The sequence below is a fragment of the Argopecten irradians genome, chromosome 7 (genome assembly GCF_041381155.1).
Source record: "Argopecten irradians isolate NY chromosome 7, Ai_NY, whole genome shotgun sequence".
Taxonomy (NCBI): domain Eukaryota; kingdom Metazoa; phylum Mollusca; class Bivalvia; order Pectinida; family Pectinidae; genus Argopecten; species Argopecten irradians.
In genome coordinates this window covers 16,710,406-16,735,871 of record NC_091140.1, presented here as the reverse complement: position 1 = coordinate 16,735,871, position 25,466 = coordinate 16,710,406, and the positions used below count along the sequence as shown (strand labels likewise).

General features: G+C 33.2%; 1 protein-coding gene across 1 annotated transcript in view; it reads right to left on the bottom strand.

Moving 5' to 3' along the window:
• Positions 1-438: 438 nt before the first annotated feature.
• LOC138327050 (glutamate receptor 2-like) overlaps positions 439-25,466 on the bottom strand; it is a 50,657-nt gene continuing 25,629 nt past the window's right edge. Inside the window, exons 15-19 of the mRNA XM_069273041.1 lie at positions 24,436-24,680; positions 5,918-6,026; positions 4,894-5,028; positions 4,299-4,439; positions 439-2,425 (exon numbers count right to left, since the gene is read on the bottom strand). Coding sequence (XP_069129142.1) covers positions 2,354-2,425; positions 4,299-4,439; positions 4,894-5,028; positions 5,918-6,026; positions 24,436-24,680 — 702 coding nt within the window. The 3' untranslated portion in view covers positions 439-2,353. The remainder of the gene's footprint in view (positions 2,426-4,298; positions 4,440-4,893; positions 5,029-5,917; positions 6,027-24,435; positions 24,681-25,466) is intronic.

The window sequence follows — 25,466 nt, the reverse complement described above, 5'->3', positions numbered from 1 at the left end:
GTGAAGTATATAATAATTCTATTACTGACGGTGTCAATCAAACACCATGTCGGCCTATATACCACACAACCGACATGTTGGAAATGATAAAAATAAATCATTCGATGTTTCATTGTAATATACATATCACTAATAATAATGAATAAAACATTCTATAGCTTGGAATCAATATGCCTCAATTGTGAGTTCATTCCGCATTTCATAGAATTCGGTATATTTGCTTAAATGTTCATATATGATATTTCACTCCTAATGGGTTTTTTCTAATCTGACCTTAAAACTCATTTCTATCCCCCAAAGTTACTTCTCTTCGTTTCACTCCGTCAGTACTGATGTGAAACTAAGGGAAATAACTCCCAAATTTTCTTCTACAATTATTTTCTGTATTAGCAATTGCAAACACATGCTTTCGCACTTATTAACAATGATAATAATATCTTTTTAAAGATAATATGTTGTAATTAGCACAAGGAAATAGCCACAGGTCAGTCATTTACGTAAACTGCCATATATAACATACCAATTACATGCTTAGATAATCAAGATGCAATTTTGATTTTTGCCCTAAGCTTTGTATAAAAATCAATCAATCAATCAGACGATCTCAGTGATCATCAAGATATCACAGTACTGATTTCTGACATAATTAATTATAAAAGTTATGTTTCTTATTGTTATTATTCTTTATCCTTCAGGGGTTACTATTGCTTACGTTAACGTCATATCCATCCCTAGATTATTTCATAGTAAAACTAAAGGCGGTTCAGTATGAAAAAAAAATACCTTTGAAGTCTACAGAGAGCGACGCCCAACTTCAAAGCCACACAGTCGACAACAGTGTACCGTTATACGATTGTTTTGATGTGCATCAAAGGACTACATAACATGTACCTGTTCTGTTGCCTCCAGCTGATATACCTACAGTGAAAGTATCCCCTGGAGTATCGAGGATGTAATTATGTAAAAGCAAAACTTTAGCATACTTTTGATTTTTTTTACATCTTGATCGTCATAAATGTTCGTATTTGGACTGAGATTGAGACAGTATCATCACATGATCAATACCTTTATTTGAGGACTATGGTCCCATATGAAAATAATGTGGGCAGTTTGGGTCTTTTGTCTTGGTAAGTGGAAGACGTATCAAACTGATTAATGTGTTGTGAAAACCTGGACCAAGAGATGTATTCGCAACATTCTGTTCCAACAGATTAGGGTGGCGATGGTGTTTTGTAATGTTCTTTTTCATAATATGATTGGACATAAAACTGAAAATTATAATGATATGTACTCATGCTTTATCGACAGGTATACTAGTACATGTATATGCATTCTCGATACTCCAGGGGTTACTATCATTGTCGTCATATCCACCCGTGTAAAATGTCATAGCAAAACTGAAGGCCGTTTCACATGCCTTCAAAGACTTGAATATATTTAAATAGTACTTGAAGTCCTTTGAATATTACAAAGACAACGGCGCCCAATTTCAAAGCAACAAAGTCAACAAAAATGTACTGTTATACAATTCTTTTGATGCGTATCAAAGGACCAAACTACCTTTCACATCTGTTGTCGCACACATAACCATTTTGCTTTGAAATATTTCAGGGATGGATATAACGACAAAAGTAGTAACCTCTGGAATATCAAGGATGCGCTACAGTGGTGTCCAAGAAAACTAATTTGCATGATGCTTTTATCGAGTGCGGAGCTGCTGGTTTATGTAATACACCTTTGCACTGTGAAACTTTAACAGATAAGCGCATTGATGAGTACATACACTCACAATACAACATAGGTAAATGACAAATCTACAAATACATAAGTTGTTATAGAGCACTGGGGAAACTTGGATTATATATATATTAATGCCATTATCGACAGTTGCCTATTCTGGATGACAATGAACACCATGAAGTACGTGTTATCAAAGTCGATATTATCACAGTACTGGACAGTCGATTTTGATATGGGTTCAATTTCACAAGATGTCAGCGTATTTCAATGTAAAACATTATCGGAATGGATCAAATGTCTTGAATCTAGTAAGAGACAATCACAAAAATTGTGGAGAAGATATATAATGATCGGACGTAAGACTGAAGTGAGGAAAAGTCAGAATACTTCTATCACTTGAGTAAATCAAACGGACTGAGTTTTCGATATATCTTCATATTTTAATGTAGAAATTAGGATTTTCCTCATGCCAATGCAGATGTGCCTCCAAAACTGATCCAATGCTTAGAAATATCTCGCTATTTTGTCCAAGAAGATTTAAAACGTTTGGCACAAGTCCGAGCTGACGAGATATCCCCATGGTTTCCGGGCGAAGATTGAACATAGTACTGAATTACACATCAGTATGAGTATTTCTGTCGTCAAGTGCCTCAAAACCAATTAACTGTGGTGTACCATATGTAAACTGAAATGTACAAAAGTATTGCATTATGTAAATTGAAACGTACAAAAGTATTACCATATGTAAACTGAAATGTAGAAAAGTATTGCCATATGTAAACTGAAATGTACAAAAATATTCCCATATGTAAACTGAAATGTACAAACACAATGCTATTTGTCAACTGAAATGTACAAGTATTGCCATATGTAAAATGAAATGTACAAAAGTATAGCCATATGTAAACTGAAATTTACAAACATAATGCCATATGTAAACTGAAATGTACAAAAATATTGCCATATGTAAACTGAAATGTACAAAAGTATTGCCATATGTAAACTGAAATATACAAAAGTATTGCCATATGTAAACTGAAATGTACAAATAAAGCACTGCCATATGTAAACTGAAATGTATGAAGTATTGCCATATTTAAACTAAAATGTACAAAAGTATTGCCATATGTAAACTGAAATGTACAAAAATATTGCCATATGTAAAATGAAATGTACAAAAGTATTGCCATATTTTAACTAAAATGTACAAAAGTATTGCCATATGTAAACTGAAATGTACAAAAGTATTGCCTTATGTAAACTGAAATATATAAAAGTATTTTCATGTGTAAACTAAAATGTACTACGGCATTGCCATATGTAAACTGAATGTACAAACAAAATGCAATATATTAAGTGAAATGTACAAAAGTATAGCCATATTTTAACTAAAATGTAAAAAGTATTGCCATATGTTTACTGAAATGTACAAAAGTATTACCATATGTAAACTGAAATGTACAAAAATATGGCCATATTTAAACTGAAACGTACAAATACAATGCCATATGTAAACTGAAATGTACGAAGTATTGCCATATGTTAACTGAAATGTACAAAAGTATTGCCATATGTAAACTAAAATGTACTAAAGCATTGTCATATGAAAACTGAAATGTACAAAAATAATGCCATATGTAAACTGAAAAAACAAAAGCAGTTTGTTTTAATTTGAAGATATTTTCATTCATAAATTGTATAGCTACAATGTATGATTTGTTATTAATATCAATGGACAATTAAGTGATTTACTTACTCGAGTCCATCGAGATTATCTGAGGGAGGGTGAATATAGCACTTATTCTTGTCCAATGTCAGTCTCTACGCATTATAAATTGTATATATGTTACTACTAGTATACTGATACCATAGATATACATATACTTTTTTAACTTAACCAAATGTTTAATTAAAGACGATGTTTCATGCATTTTTTCGTGCTAAAAGTATATACTCTAGTGGACGATGTTCATCACACAACTGCAATTAATATTTTATTCCTTCCACTTAAAAATATTGTAACATGTTGTTATCTAGCGGCTATATATCTAGTACATAAATATGAAATTGCTTATCCCACAATATCAGTTTATTTGATTTCAAACTTATTATTTCAATATTTTAACTACTATGACTATTTGCAATAATTATTATATTCTATAATTGTATTGAATTTTTGTAAATTGAATTAAATAGCGTCCGTACAAATTCGCTCTCCATCTCGATTCTGTAATTAGTTTTCACCATGGTGATAGATATATATAGATCTAATGTCCTAGATACTTATTTCTAATTCCTGTTTTGAGAAAATGTTTTATTGTTTATTGCAAATTATCTGTATAAAGAAAGCATAAACAAAACTTATTATATTATTATATATAGTACTTAATACGAAAAATGGTTGCCTGTTTCTTTATTTCGACCTATTCTGACGATATTTCGTTCTTCAAAGTGATGCTACAGGAAACACATGTCATAGTGTCAAATAATTTTATTTGCAAAATCTTTAAAAAAAACCCACACGAGTGCAGTTTTACAATGAAAACTTTCATATTTACCGTTCTTACACTTTTGTCCTGGGAGAAATCGGCAGGATAATGAGGAGGGGGAGCAGCATAATCGTTGACGTCACCATTTTCGCGTTCTGAAGGCGTGTCTATTAATGACGTAGCTGTTTCTGTGCCTTTCATATAGGCTGGCTGTACAAGTAGAATTTTAATGTCATACAACACAGATGTTAATGTAAACTTTGAGAAAAAATAAAGAATTTTCTTTGAGTATTTCATCTTTAATGTCGATTCGAGTTTCATGTGATCTGTTTTAATGTATGATGTTTTGAAATGTCATACACTTTTTACTGTTTTGCTTTTAGTTTTAAGAGAAGATTCACTCTTTAAAGAATGTATCTTTATGTAAGGTCAATTCTGAGATGAAGTTGAACATTCATTTTCCGGGTGCACGACAAACGACAGACGACGTAAAATGATGGACAAAAAGCAATTAGAACAAGTCACATAATACTTCGAGTCGTGTGATGTAATGCAATAAGAATAGTTGTGTGGTTGTTCAAAATATTCAGATTAGATATAGCAATATTCCATAGAATACAGAAAACTTCAAAATAAATACATGTAGTATAAAAAATATGTTTACCTTCGGTACAAGGCGAAGTCTTTTCATACCAAACTCTATGGCTCCTAGAATGACGGCACTGACCAGCCCACCAATCAGAATGTAGAATACTCCAGCAACATTGCTAAGCGACAGCGACTTCTTCCCAGATGATCCCTGTGGTACAAGTATAATTTAAACACGGATTCCGTTTAAATGTGTTTGCAGCATTCTTTTATAAATAATAGTTTTCCAAAGTTATGCATACATATGTTATAGTGGAACGTAGAATGAAAATTCAAAGACGCGTGTATCGAAATTTTCAAGACATGCAAACACACTGCCAAACATATTACATGTGGACATAGCGCCAAATTAGACAAGAAGTGGACATACTGCTAAACATTACAAGACATGGGGACGTACTGCCAACTATTACAACACATGTGGACGTATTGCAAATAAGTACATTTTGTGACAGAATACTGGATTCTGATTGGCTACACACATGGCTACTATTTGCAATAGTGCCCGGGCAAGCGGGCACTATTGAAGTGGCGCGAAATTGAACGTGAATGCATTTTGACGTCACCATTACCTGACGTAATTTAATGTTACGCTTCGACCAAGACGTCAAGATGGCGGACAGGCTGTAGTGTACGGGAATGGGAGCAAATGTTGCTTTTATATAAAAGCATTCATGTCCTATATTGATCTACTTTTAAATCTTCGTGAAGCTGAATCCTATTTTATAGAATCAGATTTCTTCGACAATTCATATGTTGTACTTTTAATGTGACAACGTGGTGTGGAAATGAAGATAGCGTTGCGAGGTGTCGCCTGACGTGCTTCTGTTACGATGACATGATAACGGGTCTCATGTGAGGGTGATGTACTAAACCCATTATGGCCGGGTCGAAAGGGCACTATTGCCTTAAAGTATTGTCTCATGATGGGATAGTGCTATTTTATTCCTCGACAATACTATATAAACATATCATTAGACACATGGACACACTGCCAAATTATAACATTTATCAGTACAAGAATTATCCGTATAACCTACCTTGTTACCATCCTGGGCACATTGACTTTTATCCTGCCACCACTTCTGTTGTAATTTGTGAAGAAATCCGTTCTCTTTTATTGTTAATACTGCTAAATTAATGTTATCCCTGAAATCATATAAACATTGTACAATATATAGTTATCAACCTCTGAAATCATATTAACACTGTACAATAGTAACCAACCCCTGAAATCATATTAACACTGTACAATATATAGTTATCAAACTTAGTAATACGGATTGTCATTTTGTTTTATTGTGTATGCGTTGTATTGCAATGTATTTAATTCTCCCATTCTCCCATTATAAATAGATCATTTCACAAAATTATTATTGTCGATTACATGTTTTTCAACATTGCATAATGCTATAATTCTATCATCATCATCATCATTATTATCATCATCATAACCATCATCACTTTTTATATCATTCTATTATAGCCCTTTCCAGAGGGAACAGTTCTCCTATAGTGTTGTCTGGCGTGGTATCGTCCCCGAGTCGAAGACGAGGGAACTATACCTCGCCAGACAACACTATAGGAGAACGGTTCCCGAGGGAAAGGGCCATAATAGATTTAGTACGTCACATGACATTCATTATGACGTCATATATTTGGTCGCGTGTTCATTCCCGGGGGACTATACTTTGGTATAGTTCCCGTAGTCAGGTATAGTCTCCGTAGTCAAGAAGGACAGAGAACTGTCGCAAAATAGACCATGGCTTTTATCCAATCGCATTCCTAGTAATTATCATGTGATGTACTAAATGTATTTATAGTATAACGTGTTTTCTTCACTATTAGATAATTGTATTACATTTATTATCACCATTACCAATCATCATCATCATCATCATCACCATTATCAATCATCATCACCATCATCATCATCATCATCATCATCAATCATCAATCATCATTATCATCACCTTTATCATCACGATAATGTGTTTTTACTCCATCGCATAATGATACCAAATATCATCACAGTATAAAGCAAAATATACCTATACTAAATAAACGTTCACAGAATTTAATATTAAAATAATCGTTATCTACATACATTGTACCATCGTTTACTGAAAACCACTTCATTTTCACGAGCTATACATTTTTACATAGATTGGTGAATTCAAATGTATCGCAGCAAATCACATAAAGAAGATCTACAAAATGTAATTTGGATTGCGAATTACTGTATTCATGGATATGTTAAAATATTAACGAAGATACGAAATAGAGCATTCTGTATTTGTATGTTACAGAGTTATCTGTCCTTTCGAATAGGTATTGATTGTGACGGCATGTGTTTGCGAACGTAACGTCATACTTTTCGGAGAAACCGACGTAAATTGCGCTCACAAAGTAATGACATAACAATCGATACTTACCCGCAAGGGATCTAACTCTGTTATATGGAAAGACGGAATACACGAAAATAAAGTGATGAGGTAAATGGTAATACGCTCATTATAGTAATATAGCTTAATCCTATACATGGAAGTACGGACTACTAGAACGAAACAAACCCGAGAAACTGGTTGGATGATCAGTATATCATTCATGTAGAACATTTTGTGCATAGACATTATACAATGACATATTCAAATAATTGCCAAATGTTATATCTCGTACATGTTTTCACAAGACAGCAGTTTATATACTGCGTGATTTATGGATTTTTTTGTTATAGATTTTCACATTTCAACAAGGATTCAATTGGATCTGAAATATTACGTAATTAACAACAAAGAAAATTTAATTGTGACATCATTGCAACAATTCACCAATTCCTGTAATGGCATAAGTATGTGTAGTATAACACGCGAATTTTCAAACAATAGCTTTTTGTGGAAACCTGTATTGTGGCGTCTTCTATCATATTCACGAAATTTAGCGTGTTATCGTACACATGAGAGGTCAAGAAATGGTTACTGATGGGTACTCAAGAATTGGTCGGCTGCCAGAAGTAATTATGATAAATCAATGTTTCAGTCTGACCAAAATTACGATATATATTTATGTGCACCTAATATTTATAATAATATCAACTAAAGTATTATGGTCATGACATTGACGATATACATTGAAAATTTAAACATATATTCATTGAAAATAACTCCGGTGTATCTTTATTCCAACGCAATCCTCGATCTCCGTTAAAGATTATTAATAAACAAATAAAGGATTTTCAAAGAATGCAAGACAAGATAAATAGATTTATATATTAAAAAAACCATGATTATTGACAGAAATTACAAAAATTAGTAAATGGATATCAACAAAACACTTCTTATCAATATGTAAAATACATTATAATCTACCAATAGTATGAATAGAAGATTAATACAAGAAGTTATCAAAATCTGAAAATCTAAATTAAGATCTAGAGGAAAATACGCTCGCCTAATTATAAGTATAATAAAACATTTCTCAATGATATAAGCGGCAAATTTGTAATGACGTAAGGAACACCTGACAAAATCGCGTGCCTGACAGCTGTTGTCAAAATGATGCGAAGCACTGTCGTTTGGACAACTTACGAAGCGACAATCGCTTGAAGAATTTGGATTTTATGTAAAGCGTGATATTACATTAGACTTTGATTGTGAAACATTGATAAATTGAAGATTACATATGTACATGTTGTGCCATGGCAGATGTCAAAGTTCATGTATATATACTCGACAATTACTTCATCTAATAAATTTGTGTTAATGTAACAGGCTAAATTTTGGTTGAATAATGCATGGGAAGTGAATTAATCCAGAGATTTAAATAGTAAATCTCTGATTAATCTTAACTTTTCCACTTTGTGGAAAATCCTTCAAAACGGATTTATCTCCCTTGATTAAAACTTGAATTTTTTTCATTTTTTTTTTTAAATTCAATAATGAATGCAGATCAAATATATTAATCAAATATGTGTATTAATTTAATTTGAAACATGTTTGTTTTGCTGAAAATTTGCAAAAAAATTAATATCAATACAAAATATTCATGATTGTAATTTGATTGTTGTTGTTTTTGTACTTGCTGTAAAATGAGAAAAACCGTGTTGTGGAGAAGAAGTTTGTTAAAATTTGAATTGTTTACAAATGGATGAGAGTTGAGAATGAGCAGAAGGCAATAAGGATATATATGTCTAACAGTCACCTGAATTCCGATATGCACAGTTATAAATAATGTTTTGCTTTTAAACAAACAAATAAATATGTCTCAGCCCTGTGACTTGGCACATAGGTCAAGATCATTGATTTGAACGAACTTTGTATTCCTTCATCCCAGCATGCTATGGCCCAATAACATGTCCATGTATGAGGTTCTTGGTTATTAAGAAGATTGTAAATTGTTTACAACAGACACTGGATGTTGCCGGCCAAAAGACAATTGCAATAGGTCACACAGGGGGAGATTAATTCAACACACAACCATATATACTTTATATACTTTTTCTCATAAATCATTACATATAATCCTTGTACACATCCATATCAATGGCGACGCTAACAGGAAATTAATGAATATACAAAATGGCGTGCGAGCGTCGAAGGGTCGAGATTTTGGTGTTTGGAGGTCCGGGGGTCTCTCCTGGAAAAAAATATTACGATTTAGAATTTGCGAACGCCGAATGCGCGAGATTTTGGTGTTTTGGGGGTCTGGGGATCTCCCCCGGAAAAAAATACGATTTTGATGATTTTGCGAGCGCCGAATGCGCGAGACTTTGGTGTTCTGGGGGTCCGGGGGTCTCCCCCGCGAAAAATATTACGATTTGGAATGGCCAAGATGAGTTTTACGGTGTATTTTGAGGATTTTAATGCGTTCTTAACGTGGTAATTTTTCGATTTACATTTACCTGCATTTAGAAATTATACTTGTGAATGTCGTCATATCATTATGCAACCCTGCTCGATCTCAACATACGACTTCACACCATCAGCACATTGTTGTTTAACTAATAAAAATGAATTGATTTATTTGTCTTGCTTAGACATATAAACAATATAATATTTTAAGAAACATTTTTGAAATAGTAGAATCCCTTGATGGACATTTTTAGTCTAGTTCATGTGTATTTAATTTTTTTTATTAAAGGTTTGAACACTTTTAGGAAATGCGCCGCAAAGCGGCAAAATTTTCTAAAATGAAGTACGAAAAATGTGCAGGAGGACCCTTTTCTTCCTACGCCCCTGCAGTTGCACCTTTAAAAAGTTTAATGAACTTGGTACCCACTACTGACTGATGTAAATCATGCCAATAAAAGATGGATCTTTTCTCTATTTCTGTTATTCTTTACCTTTTTCTTTCCTCTTGGAAATGTTTTATAACACGGGAAAACTAAAAATGAAGTCTATATAGCAGGAATAACAAAACACATAGCCACCTGTCAGCCATGCATGTTTTTTTTCTAATTGGTCACCCGAGCTCGGATAAAGAATGAAACAAATACATACACTGTATATAAGCACCATATATTTGGCCTATCAGGCCCATGAAATCAGCCAGTGATGATACCCATTTAACCTTTTAATATATGAAGAGTATTTGATTCAATTGCATCTGTTTCTTATGAAAATTGAGCAAATAATGCTCATAAATGTGTTTCCCTATATCAACTATGGTACAGACCCTATCCCCTGGGGAAAATTCCGAGACCCCAGGGCCATGAAATTCACAATATTGGTAGAGGGCCTTGAGACCTTTCAATCTATGAAGAGTTATTCTGACAAACAAAATGATACATTTTCGTACGGAACCTACCGAAGCATAATGAGTTAGGTCCTAGGTCCCAATTTACCAGGCGGGAAGCTGCCATGTAAGCACATAAGCCCGTGTTTCTTAGTATATGTGTACATGTACATGTATGTATTAGATTCCCAAAAAGCTAAGTGGGCTATGCGGAAACTTATTACTATTTGTTTGGAAATAATATGGAAAATAAACTATGATATGATAGTATTGCTAACAATTTCAAATGGTGGAAATGAAACCACGATCCGCGGAGGATTTCCCCCATAATGGTACAAAACACGCGTTCTTTGTAGTAAAACGTAGTAAAACAAGTCACGTGATTATACCTCATTCATGCCATTGGCCGAAATAAATATGGAATTGTATTAGTGGGTGACTAGTGATCACATGAGTGTGTGTTTACTTCCAAATGGAGTGATTTCTCTGACCTGGTATTTATACATAATTTGGCCTTATTTTCTCTGTGTTATATGTATATGTTCTGAACCCTAAAGCAGGTAATAAAATATATAAATATAAATTTAGAATTCTACGAATTTAGCCGGGAGTAGCCGATCTTCGCTGATTTTAGATTAGACGGTTAGACCTATTGAATTGGTCAATTCGTATTATATCATTTATTTACAAAACGTGAAAATGGCAGTTTTACAACTCATTCAGTTCATTATTTATAGTAAAACAGTGCATATGTGCAAGTCAAAATGATATGCATGCAATATTAATAACATTTTGGAGTCTAAATATTTGCAAATAGATCAAGTTCTCCGAAGAAATGGCAAGCAAACTATCACCATATTTGGAAGTAAACACAAAATCACGTGATCACTAGTTACCCGTGATACAATTGTATATTCCGGCCAATGGCATGAATGAGGTATAAGCACGTGACTTTTTTTTTTTACTACGTTTGACTACAAAGAACGCATGTTTTTACTACGAAAAATAGATGCAGATGTATCGCGAGTTGGGAGTTTAAAACCTCGTCCCTGGAGGATGTTTAGCCCAAAGGTTGAATCTGACCATTAAGACCGTAACAAAAATTCGTTGTGCCTTTATATAAGTGTATCGAGGGATGTAAATACTTATGTATATATATATGGACAGGCCAAGCTAACAAGTAAAGCTGGTTTCCCAATGTGTATTGTGTACCTGTACTGTGACCTTTATGGCTTTTGAATTACGTAACTGGTATTTTTCGGGATTCACAAGAAAATACAACATAAAAAAAAATGTTTTTTTATTTTATTTTTATTTTCATTCATTCTTTTAACATAGTATAGTACGGTATGTACTACATGGACTTGGTACGAATGCCAATCAACAAAACACACACACAGCTTTGAAACGAATTTTCAACCCACGGTTATATATATTAATAATTCGTTATACTTTTCCTTAGCTCGGGCTAACAGCTACATGAACGTACACGCAGGCTACAGTTTCATGGCCGGGATGTGCAGGATCACACTTTTTTATTTTGAAATCAAATAAATAAAAACTTGAATTAACAAAATCAACGTCGATCTCTGCTTTATGGCTTTTGCTGCATATACACAGTGCTCTATGAAAGGGTGGCCTTTGATTTCCACTTTCAAGACCAGATGTCGACATCTTTTAGTTTAGATGTCGACATTAATAACTGACAAGTCGGTGTCACACCCGAGCATAAACACATTAATCGCCGAGTTACCGACTGTCTACATAAATATCTTGGAATCATTATGTGGGCATGTACATGTGGTAAGTCGACATATTCTTCTGTTTATGTCGACATCTTCCGATATGATGTCGACTTAATGCCTTAACGATGTCGACATTATTAAGTCGTAAGTCGGCAAATCGATGGCAGACATATGCCACCATAGGTTACGACACCAAACATATGCAAGATTTCCTGTGTAATACATGAAAACAGTGGAGAGTCAATTCGCTGTTTTGCCGTCTGGCGCAGTGATAGTCAACTACCGCGCGGTATTTAGGACGACGGCGGGAAACATAAGGCGACCCGCGTTATGAAAATAAACGTTTTATTTATTTTAATCAAATCGTTCAGAAGGTGATGATAAATGTAGTATTAGCGGTAAGTTAATGATTTTTGAAGACTCTACAAAATTATCGATCTTGTTTTACATTCCCATTTTAAAAATTGAAAGCCGTTTCGGAAAGGTAGTGGGCCTTTAACGGAAATTATAATATTAATATTAATATATTATATTAAAGAGGACAAATGTACATGTATATCAACTTAATATTGTAACACCTCCTTTACAAAATATCGTGTTTATTACTCGGTTAAAACTTCTTATTCAATTTGAAGAATTGAAGAGAACACGGATGATAAGACGAAATATTATCTATCATTACTAATTTCCGTAATAGGTTATGTGTGTAGTACATCAAACAATAACCTTAATTTAAGATCTAATAAAGAATTTTATGTAAAACGATTAGAAACAATTATTAAAACTTTCATTTAATCCAAAGCGTAATAGAACAGATAAGGTGTAACTGTTGTGCCCCATCTTTCTGTATTTTGATCATCAGCATGCATCACAACGTACATAATGTCAATATTCTTTTTTTTTTAAATTTGTTTATTGAAATACAGTACAGTAAGATTTAACCCTGGAAAGTTTGATTGTGTAACTTGACTACAGTAATTCATACAATAGTATACAAATGGTGGAGCATAGATCATGCTTCCAGGGGACATTTTTAAAATATAATGGAACTCTCGCAAAAGAAAAGTACACAATTAGTATTTCTGGGTCTAGAAATTCCTAATACACAAAACGTGTGTTCATTTAACGAAATGAATAACATATTTATATAATAATCTTTCTCAAAGCGATCAATTTGTGGTTAGGAGAGGCTTGGCTAATTATGATACATTCAAGTGTAATTGACCTGTACATGTGTTGATATGGTCCGAGTGCAAAGTCAAACTCAAGTTACATTACGCAAACATGGAGTTCTTCAGGGTGGTGCCATATGGTCAATGTTTTTTCGTGTAAGTAACATGCACACTAGAGAATGGTTTGATACTTGCCAAAGAAAACAATATCTAGTATAAAAAATAAGAACCTCAGTTTCGGTTCATATGGTGTTATACCGCCCTGGTATAATTTAAAATAATGACCTCGGGCAGGCCTGGGTTATTATTTATTCTACCAGGGCGGGATAACAACATATATAGATCCTTCTACGTGTATATCTGCAGTGCTTTTATCTTTATATTCGGTAATTCCTGTGTTATATTCGATACATTTACCATTATGCTCCGTCGTTATATCGAGATATTCGATGCCTTTTCCTTTATATTATGTAGCTAAAATTAAACTTTATATTCGGTACAAATTTCTTTAAATTCTGTACAAACTTCTTTATATGATGAGCACCTTCTTTTTATAATGTGCAAACATTTATATGATGAAGATCAAAGCCGGCTTATAATATATGCATAATTTTTCGGCTGCTTTCGTCTTAGTGACAGCACTTTGTATAGTTGTGTAAGATTTTGAAAAGAAAATTATTGCTCTTACCAACGGTAGTAACCGTTTTTGTGAAGACTTACTAGAAATATGACTTTAACTGCTAAAACTACATGTAGGTGGACTAATTTTGTTTGTCTCGGGATCTATCCATCCTCCTCAATATATGTATCACCATGTAGATTACGATTTTACCGATTTTTGTATTTAAACTCATAAAACGTCTAAAATGGTATATGCATGACACTCTAGTGGGTCCAAATTATTGGATCGCCATCTACATGTAGACAATTAATCCTGTCTACATTGGATCACCAATATAAGAAAGGAAAAAATGGATTTTGTTTTAATTTTAGATTTGCTACTATTTTGTCAATTCATATTATGAAAATGAAAACAATTAAGAAGCAAACGCTAATTGAATTCTTCGTTTCGGAACGATAGTTGGTCTTTAAAGCTTTATATGTATGCCGTATAATTTTAATACTCACGAATCAAGAGCTTTTGGATATTTTAATCACCATCAACCTTTTGAAAATTACGTTTACAAGTATGAATAAGAACTGAAAATGACTTTGACATATGCGGTCAGGCTATGAAGCCAAGATGTGGTCTGCAATTTCATTTAACATTTTTATAAAATAATAAGAAATTATAAAGTGATTACTGCAGGTATGCATTTATCTTAACATACATAAGGCATGAAATCTGACTTGTAAATAATGTTTACAAGGCATCGTACATGGTTTTCTGACCATTTGAATGATTATCACACCTTAAAACAACCTGATGGTTTTCAATAGTTTCTTGAAGAAAAAATGCATGCCCAGTTACGGCACATATCACTTAACCAATTAATACATAAATCCCCAGCCGCCATACATCATCTATGATATAGGTTCATGTATATATTATTCGAAATAGCGTATATTGAACTTTGATTCCTAGGCGTGGCAACATTATAAAATTTTTCAAATATCTACATAGATATGTAGATCAACCCTGTTGAGATCAGCCGCTTGATTTTTACACTTTACCTTATCCCTTAACATGTTCCCTAACAGGTTTAGTTGAATTCGGCCCAGTTGAGAAGATGATGGAATTGTTATGTTTAGTAGTGATAGACAAACAAATAAAAGTGATGTCGATAGGTCACCTGCCTGAGTGACCATCTTAAGCTTGTCCTAAGGCTTAATAGTCCGAAGGCCCGTTAATCTGAACGTCCGTTAGTCCGAACGACCGTTAGTCCTAAGGCCAAATTAGGTCTGAACGTCTGACTATAAGTTCCTATACACGATTATAAATGTAGAGACTTTAAATTCCAAGACGACGAAGTAAACTTGATAAAATATTTGTAGGACCCCACGGATTAATAGCTATTGTGCACTAACACTCATCGGAACTCTTTCCTTCGTTCACTAAAGGTAGCCAAAGGGTCACCAGACAAAAATCGAAAGATGCTTATATAAAAAAAATGTTGAAAAAGCACTAATCTTGCAGTACAATGTTACAAAAACTAAAACTGTATCCGTAATATAAGAAAGAGAGAGTGAATTTGTACACTGTCCCAAAAGAACCTGGTTATTTAGTTTCCCCCATATAAAACCATTATTGCGAAGAACCATTTTTCCATCAATTCGTCAAAAAAAGGTGAAGGAAGAAACAAAGTAAATGGATAATGTAGGACGGGGCGAAACACAAAAAAATAAGTCGTGGAAAATACATATTTTCATATAGTGTATGCCAGGTTTAGAATTGGTAAATATATATATCATCCATTCAAGCAGCCATGTTATCCCTAATGCAATCAATTACAGGGGACAAAAGCTTTACATTAGGCATATGTTTGTAAGATACAATGTAATTCATAAAATGTATATTTATGTGACATCTTATAAACATGTAAGATATTTTCATTTTCTTATCATTTTTTCTTTAACTTAATGAATTTATTTTATTATTGACAAATTTTGTTGTATTTTTAATAATTGCAATGCTCATTGAAGAAATCACAACTTGCCGTCCATTAAAAGTTATGCAGTTAAATAAGTTTAAAGAATTGCCGAAAAATGTATTTATCACAATTTATTGAAAACATGTAAAACTATCAATTTACATGAAGTAAAACAACTATATAAATTGCAATATTTTCTATTTTTCGGATTAACGGGCCTTCAATCTATTAGGCCTTAGCGGTTGAAGTGACCTTAAAATTAACAGATGACGATTACTGCGTACTAATCAGACGGCACGACCAGACTATTATTACACGATTATCATATAATAAACAAATTATTGAAATTCATAGTTCAAAGAAAAATACTTTGACAACTCTCGATGAAGAAATTGCTATCAAATATCTTCATCTAGCTACAAACACGTGCACATAATTATTTTCATTAGCAATCCAATATGGCGAGTGTTATCCATTGTTTGCGCATGTGTAACAGGAAGGCGACAAGTCGACAACTCGACAACACGACAAGTCGACAACACGACAAGGCGACAACACGACAAGTCGACAACTCGACAACACGACAAGTCGACATTTTACCGCGACAACACGAGATTCTGTACGCGCTAATTAGCGTGTTTGAAATGTCGACTTGTCGTGTTGTCGACTTGTCGTCTTGTCGTGTTGTCGACTTGTCGCGGTTCGAAAACGCGACAAGTCGACAATTTAACTGTTAAATCTCGGGTTGTCGCAGTTTGAGACCGCGACAACTCGACAAGGCGACAACACGACAAGGCGACAACACAACAACACGAGATGGCCGTAATCAGCCACCATACGAAATGTGAACCACCTTGCCAGACCACGGCCGCTCGTGCATGGTTTCGCTGGCAGATCACCTCAGGCCACAGCCCATAGTTAGGAATTTAATAATATAAATACGTAATTACCAACACATATCTCAATAAGTACTTGTAAAAGATATATGTTTCGTTCTTTACCATGTATATCTTGTTTTAAAGGAATGCTATAAACCACTGTGTTACACTTATATGCAGATCTACTATACGCAATGTACTTGTTTACGTAAAGTATGGCTGCCGATCGCGATATCTCGAAAAATAAAATAGTGAAATCGTTCAGTTTTAATGCTGTAAAGTTTATTTTTTAAATTCAGTCGCTTTTATTCCATGGGCTGTTAAGTGAAGTCTCAAATTCGAGTGATATTACTTTTAAATAATTCGAATACATGTTAGATAGACTACATTTAGATTTATGAATACAGATCGTAATAATGTAAATGCCGACCACGACACATTGCGCACGGCTTCGAAAATCCTAAAATACTAAAAGTTTTGTTTAAAAATATGATAAAAAGTAACTATAGACTGATTCATTTGTATGTCATAAACTAAATTCCAATATTTCTGACGAAAAAGTTATCCAGAATACGTAATTTTGTGACTCTGAAAAAGGACGAAATTCGAGATCTCGGCAGTACTGTACGTAATGGCTGCCGTGCGCTTGGGGTAATCTACGAAAGCAAACTTGGTCATAATCACACATCGTAAGGTGTTTTACCAAGTAAGACTAAGAAAACAGTAATCGCTTATTAAAATTTCAGTACGATATTTGCGGAACTTGGAATTTAATTTGTAATTTCAAGCTCATATTTGCAATATTCTGTCAATGTTATACATAGGCCTAATGGCCGCCGTGTTTTTTCTCGTGTCGGTCGAAAATAGAGTATAAACATCGTAAAATATATGAATACCATATGTTTATATCTATATAGTATTGTTACATATTTTTATTTACACCTTTTGCAATTAAGATAAAGCAACAATTCTCGGATTGTCGTACTATTAATTACAACAAAATGTAAACAAACATCGAAGCGGCTGTGTTCCCACCATGTTAATGTGTACAGATATACACAGTTGTACCTTTGAGCGCCCGGATGTACCTTTGTGTGACGTCATCGCCATCTTTTCTGTACGTTTGACTATTGCACAGTAGTCTTTCAAACACTTTATCGATTGTGATCGTAAGTTATTATTTGACCAATCATTGCACGTGGCGGGATAATTAAAATCGATTTACGTAAATATATTTAATAATAATTTACACATATCAATACCAATTTTAAAACACATAGTTTCTCATTTACCCCAGGTGATACTATATGATAATTAAACCAGAGACATAGATAATTTAATTACTATCCTAATCTCTTAGACGATATGTATTTGAATTATGATTAAAACATAATAGAAAGTAATGTCTAGAAAAAGGTATTTTCATTTAGATTGTCAACAATTACTTCAGTGAAATTCAGTTTAAGATTTAAATAAGCACACACCATTAACTTTATTTAATGAAAAAAAAATATGTTTATGGTCTAGAAATAAATGGTATAGTCATTATATGTCCCTAATTTATCAAACTTTGAAAAATATTTGTAAATTATTGGTTTTGATTACATACGCATGCATTAAAATATGATATGATTAAGATTCTAATGGCCGACAAAAACTAATTGATCAAATATAGTAATTTGCAAATTTATCTTAACCAAAATATATCAAATGGTTTTTTCCCCACACGTACTTGTACATACTCAGCATGCTATATGTTATGTTTCTTATGGGTTATTTTTTTTTTATAGAAATGTAATGTATATGTCATTAGTCCAGTCAAACTAGGTTTCAACGTCAAACTAATTGCAACAGAAATTATTTTTGTTGGAATGTTTTTAGATTTCGACTATAAGTAACTGGTAAAAATTCCCAAAAAAATCCCATAAGGGAAAGTGGTTAATTTTACCTATTTATAAAGCCATCTACACCGCCGGTAAATGTGTCCCCATATGGGCCGCCGTAGATCGGAAGAGTTCCACAAAGGAGGTGGAAAAGAGTTACAATGTTGGCATGAGTGGAATACAATTCACATAAACAAAAGCGTTTATTATTGACAATCGTGCATCATTGGCAGGTTTTATGATAGTGTGAGCTAAGTTCATGATTATTTTAAGTTATATTATACATAGTACCATGTACTTCACAGATGTCTATAAGTGTTGGAATGGTTAGCGATGTTACAGATGAAACATAAAAGCACCTTCAAGAGTATAAGACAAGTTAAAGCTTTTAAAGTTTAATATTTTGTGTAGATTGTCAAGTCCAGTTTTTATCAATAACAATAATATTATATTTACATGTATACTACAGAACTAAAGATCATTTGTATTAAATGACAAATGATCTTCTGTCAATAAATGACATATTACCTTAGTCAAAGTGTAACAATAAATCACATGCTTATTTTTAATTACAGGAAGCTAATCATGGAAAACTTTGACTGATAGCAGTTCTTAAATCAAAAGGACATCCATGCATATGAGGAAAGGACTGGGATTAAAAGAATGGACATCATAACTTATAGACAGAGAGAAATTTTATACAAATGCATTGTAGAACACTACAAATGTAATCCAGTATTTTTATTAAAATGTGTTTAAAGTGAAAAATACAAGTTATGACAGCACTTTGTTGTTTTATTTGTATTCCAAACTTTATCAGCTACATGTAGCCAGTATTCCCTTCATTTGAGTCAGTCGAAATGTCCCGGATTCCAGCTCCTTGTCCCTTTCCTACCCAAGAAATGGAAACAGTGTCCATTGACACTGATAGTGATAGTGATAATATTGTCTTTATGTAGTTCCCTTGCATCAGATGTGTATACAGTAATAACTGAACAGTCTTTAAACAGAAATGCAATGTTCAGGGTTTCTTTCAAAAGAATAATATGGACAGTCTATACAAATGTATATGCATCTGTTAAAGGTATTATTGAAAGTTACACCCTGCCACCCTCGATACTCCAGGGTTTAAGACACAGACATCCTATCCACCCCTGAACTATCCCATTATAAACAGGAGGCAGTTCATGAGAATAAAACTTGCCAATCACAGGTCTGCAGAGAAATCCTTTTAGATTTCAGAGAGTGAGGATGTCCAACTTCAAAGCCACAGTCAACCAGAGTGTACCATTATTAGATTATTTTGATGTACAAGATCATCAAAGGATCAAATTACCTGTGTCTTCTGTTGCCTTCATTTTTGCTATGCCATAGCCCAAGGGTGGATATAATGTCAGTAGATAGTAACCCCTGGAGTATTGAGGATACAACTCTGCAGGATCATTAATTTTGTAAACTTAGATTAAAATATGGTGGTACAAAATATATTTCATATTAAGATAATTTAAGATAACTAATAACAGATTTCTATGAAGTGGCACACATGCTTTTGAGAGCAACATTGAACATGCAACCATTGATAGTGGGGTTTTTATTCAGTTTTTATAATGGTAAAATTACTGCCATAACCTTTATTCTCTTCTTGAGAATAAATTATTAATAAATAGATTTAACACACATATTCTAATAATTTTATTTGCTCAAAGTTTTCAATTTTGCAGAGTGCAGCACTGCAGGACAAAAGCACTCACAGTCTGACCTGCAAACACAAGAGTTTCTTCAATATTCTGATTATTCTCTAGATGCAAAAATATATTTTGAGATTAATGAAATATCATTTAAATTTCTTGTCATAATTTTCCATTCAGCTTTTAAGTGTTCAACAGTTTCTAGTGGATATAATGACAGTGAAAATAACCTCTGGAGTATCAAGGATGCAGTCTCCCATGTTATGAATATGTCATTGTTCTGTAGTAGAAGGGGAAATATACATGGCTAGTAAGAGGCTGAACTGAATACATCTACCACCTCAGTTAAGGTTCACTGATCTGGACCTGGACCATCCAAAAACACACAATCATTTTATTACAATAAAAAGAATAGTGATGATGCATTTGTGTTTCTTCAGATGTGAAAAGGTAACAAGACATTCAAACCTAATACAGGTGAAGATCTGATTTAATGTAAAGTATTTACATGTAACATGTGTATATACAAAAAAGTCTGGAGTTATTCTTGTTTTATTGCACTGTTTAAATATTAGAGTTAAATTCTATCTTTTTTACCTCATTTAATAAATATGTTATTCACAAATAAATTTTGTTATAGGTTGACTGCTTTGCAATCTTAAGATTTAGTGGTAACCATTTTATCAAACAGCTGCAATGATATCAAAAGTCAAGTTCTGACATCTTATTCTTAATATCTGTTAAATCTTAAAATCTTTGAAAAGAGAGTATGAAATTGCACAAAATATTAAATAAATGAAAAGCCTGAATGTAACTAGAATGACTGTTTGTTTCAATGTTAGCATATTAAAGCTTTGATCATACTCTATTGCTTTCTTATCGAAATCCAAAAAGGAAGGGATTGATCCTTACATGTATTTTGTCTTATGTTTGTTTACAGATTTACATGGAGAAAACTAAATATACAGTATATTATTTGGTTTGTTAATAAAATTGAATATTTAATCTCAAATAAATCCATCAGTATTTCAAATTCAATAAATGTTATTGACTCATAGATATTAGACATTGGCCTATGGCTGTCAAGAAAAAGCTTTATCCTCTCCAATTTGTATAATTGTGGTTTTCTTTTTCATTGCTGCTCACAAGAAACATTTGAATGGATCATCAAATAGACAACCAGAAGACTGATTTCTCTTCTTAAAACATTTGAAGTGTCATCATAATTGTCCCAAGTAAACCAAATAAGATTCATGTATATTTACATGTACATACATTCTATATACATGGTACATGTATAAATATTTAATGTTTCATAAAATGAAAGGAAGACAAGTAGATTTCTTCAAATATCTACTGAAGTAATACTCCCTCTCATTCTACAGAGTACTCTTAATGTGAAACTCATGTGTAACTCACCAGAGCAAACTTAGTACACTTTACTTATACTGACTAAAGTAGACCTAGTGCATTAGCAATCTGTTTCTATTTGCAAAGAAATGTTCATCATATTTAAATTGACTGTGTTGTCAAAACATGTACTTAATGTTTCTGGTGTTAAATAGGTATTAAATATACCGGACATGTACATTATGTATAATTTTAATGTGCATACGTATACATGTACATTGCCTCCCGTAATGTAGGGGGCCTACAAGTGTACGTGTTGTACATGTACTTTTGATCAATGAATTTATTATTTTTATTTCAATGGCGGTAACTACAGACACAGAGATTGGTCCACAATTATTTCTCAATAATCTTTCATATATAAACTGTCAGTATAATCAGGTTTCATAATTCATATGGAAAATTGAGGATTTTTAACATTTTTCAATCTGCGTTCCGTACAAACAGCTGACAAATGGATGATCAAAGTGTGTAATATAACATTGCATTGAAGCGACGAGTTACCCTTATATTTCATCTTTGACTGTTTCATAAATAAGAAAATAGTATAAAAATACCTTATTCAAGCACTTATTATCTTATCATGAGTTGTCACGCCGATATTTACACCAAAAACAACGCGTTTCGTCGTGTTGACATCGGTAACAAATGTGTCAGGTAATAGACAGGAAGTGCCGTTTTTGTCAGGTGTTCCTTACGTCATTACAAAATATGCCGCTTACATCACTGAGAAATGCAAATGGTCTATTATAAGTATAATAAAACATAGAGTCGATAATTTAATCACAAAATACTGGTTAGTATCATAAAAGGTGAGTATGCATTGATATAATGTGAATCGATAGCTTTGATGTTATAATCATTCTAAGTGCATTTTGTGTGTGAGGTTAAGTTCAACATCTGAAAAAAACATTTAAGATGATACCATGCTCATATATAAAGATGTTTATGGGATGTACTGCTCAACACATCTTCGTTATTCTAAGGATGGCTATACCCTATATACAGTCTGCTACATCCACCCCTATATTATGTCATAACAAAACTGCGTGCAACAACAATGATACAGATACTTTGGTTCTTTGATGTACATAAAAAATAAAATCACGTTACACTGTATGATTTCAAAGTTGGACCTTGCTCCTCGTTAATATACCCGGTATTTTTTTATTTTTTTTTTTTTTTTAACATGCATTCAGTTTTGCTATAACATAGTCCAGGGGTAGTTAACCACAGTGACAGTAACACTTGGGATATCGAAGATGCACTCAACTAAGGGAACTAAGGGTAGGTCATTTAAACCATTGGGACTTACCACACCTTTTTGTAATTAACATGTACTTAGGCGTACCATGATTGTTTTGGTTTATTTTCGATGGACTTGATAACATTACATACTGAGAGTGCAAATGATCATACATTGTGCAACAAAACAAATGCATGTTTTGAATTATGAAATACACACAACTTTAATAATACAGATTAGAATGATTTATCGTTAAATTACATATGATATCATTAAAGTCAATTGGTTATTGGTGCCTGTGTTGGGTTGTGTGCGGAAGAATTGATGATGCGACCAGACGATTAGTCTACAACGCACATAAAAGTATCTCGTCTATGCATATTTCAGAGTTACCTCCCTTACGCTAAGTATCCATTATGACGTCACTATTTTGTAAGCAAAATTCATGTCGTTTTCTTTCTGTAAAGTATACCGATATACTCGCAAGCGCATAACATTACAATCAATACAGGGGCAGGGGCAGGCAACTCTGTAATATGCTGATACAGATTATCATGCGAAAGTGAATATATTGATTAAACAGTCTATATACGCACAAAATGTATACGTGCATACTTTATGTCAACAATTTTCTACTCTATATATACCTTTTGATTTATGTGTACATTTAACAAACGATACTTCTACAACAAAACAACAGGCTTTTGACACAAAGTATGAACATACATATTTTGTAGACGAAAACGTGATCTAGTTACACAGTTTCGCCGGTCCGTTTTCGAACACCGTATAAACCAGTCCATGCACAAACAATGTTCTAATATGAAGATACGACTCACCATTACCCGTTTCTCTCCGAGATCAAAATTACCGTAAAGGCCGATTTCGATATCAAACAGTCGAAGGTTTACTTCATGCGCTAATTTGCTTTTATTTAAACGAAAATAAAATCCCGATGGTGTAGCTATCTCAGATCCATTTTCATGTGTTGCAATGACGCACTATAAAAAAATTGGATTAACAGCTAGGAAATGAGTAACGGTTATGATTTGATGAATTTGATTTATAAACATTAATATTCAAGGAGAAACGATCACAAACATTCTCATCTTGACGAGATGCACTTATAACTTCATTTTGAAGAAAAGGCAAAAGAATAATCGTAATGCCTGGTATATCAGGGGTAAATACCCAACGACACACGCCACATACCTCAGATAATAATTTTCGGGAGTGGCAATGCCAAACCCTTTAGAATTGAGGTTTCTGCCAACCCTCATAGTGTCACACGGCTCCCGGCTGTTGATATACTCATTGCCCGAAGACTCCAATAAAAATGCATATTTTCCTTTGGAACTTCGTACTCGTTCTATGCCTTGATTCATTTCCCTGACCATAACAGAGGGTTGTGTGGACATGAAGTGCCACATTTGCTGGTATATAGGCACTTTCGATGTCTGATAAATTAAAATGAATAGTTTTTAATAAACAAAAGAAACATTTTACCGTACACCAACTCGATTTTGCAAGCAATTAAATGTCACGTATACATGTAACACATGTGCATTAGTATGTTTCACTGTGAACCAACTCTCTTCCGCGGCTACTAAATTTCGCGATTTCCATTTCAAAACATTTTCAGGGAGATTCACGGATCAGATTTGAATAGAAATGTCGTCGAGTTGATTGTGGAAGATACAGTATTTGGAGATAATTTTCGGAAATTGACCTTGATCGCGAAATTCGTAAAAAAAAATCGGACGCGAAAGAAAGATGGTTTACAGAAAGTCTTAGTCGCAAAAGTAAAATTGCACTGCAATAGTCATTAGGCTTGGAAAAATAGGTTTACAGAATTTCCTTACGGTCATAAAAATCATAAAATATATTCTAGATAATATGCTGCAAGAAATTATGGTTTGTTATACAATCTAATAATAATGAGAAGAAAAAAAACAAGCGAATTTATAGGATATAAGACTTATAAATGATGCGAATGGTTTTTCCAAGGTTTCTAAAACTAAGAAAATGATCTTGATTGACGAAGAGAAAAAATCCACTTTATAACAATATCTTAAACGTTGTAAAAGCAGACCGTTGTTGCTTTTGTTGTGTTTTACCTTTGTTATTCTGATTCCGAATGTCTTATCATATTGACGTACAAATAAAGGGGAGACAACTACGGGAACGATTCTGTGGAAACCATTTGGAGATAACACTAAATATACATATGTATTACTTATTGG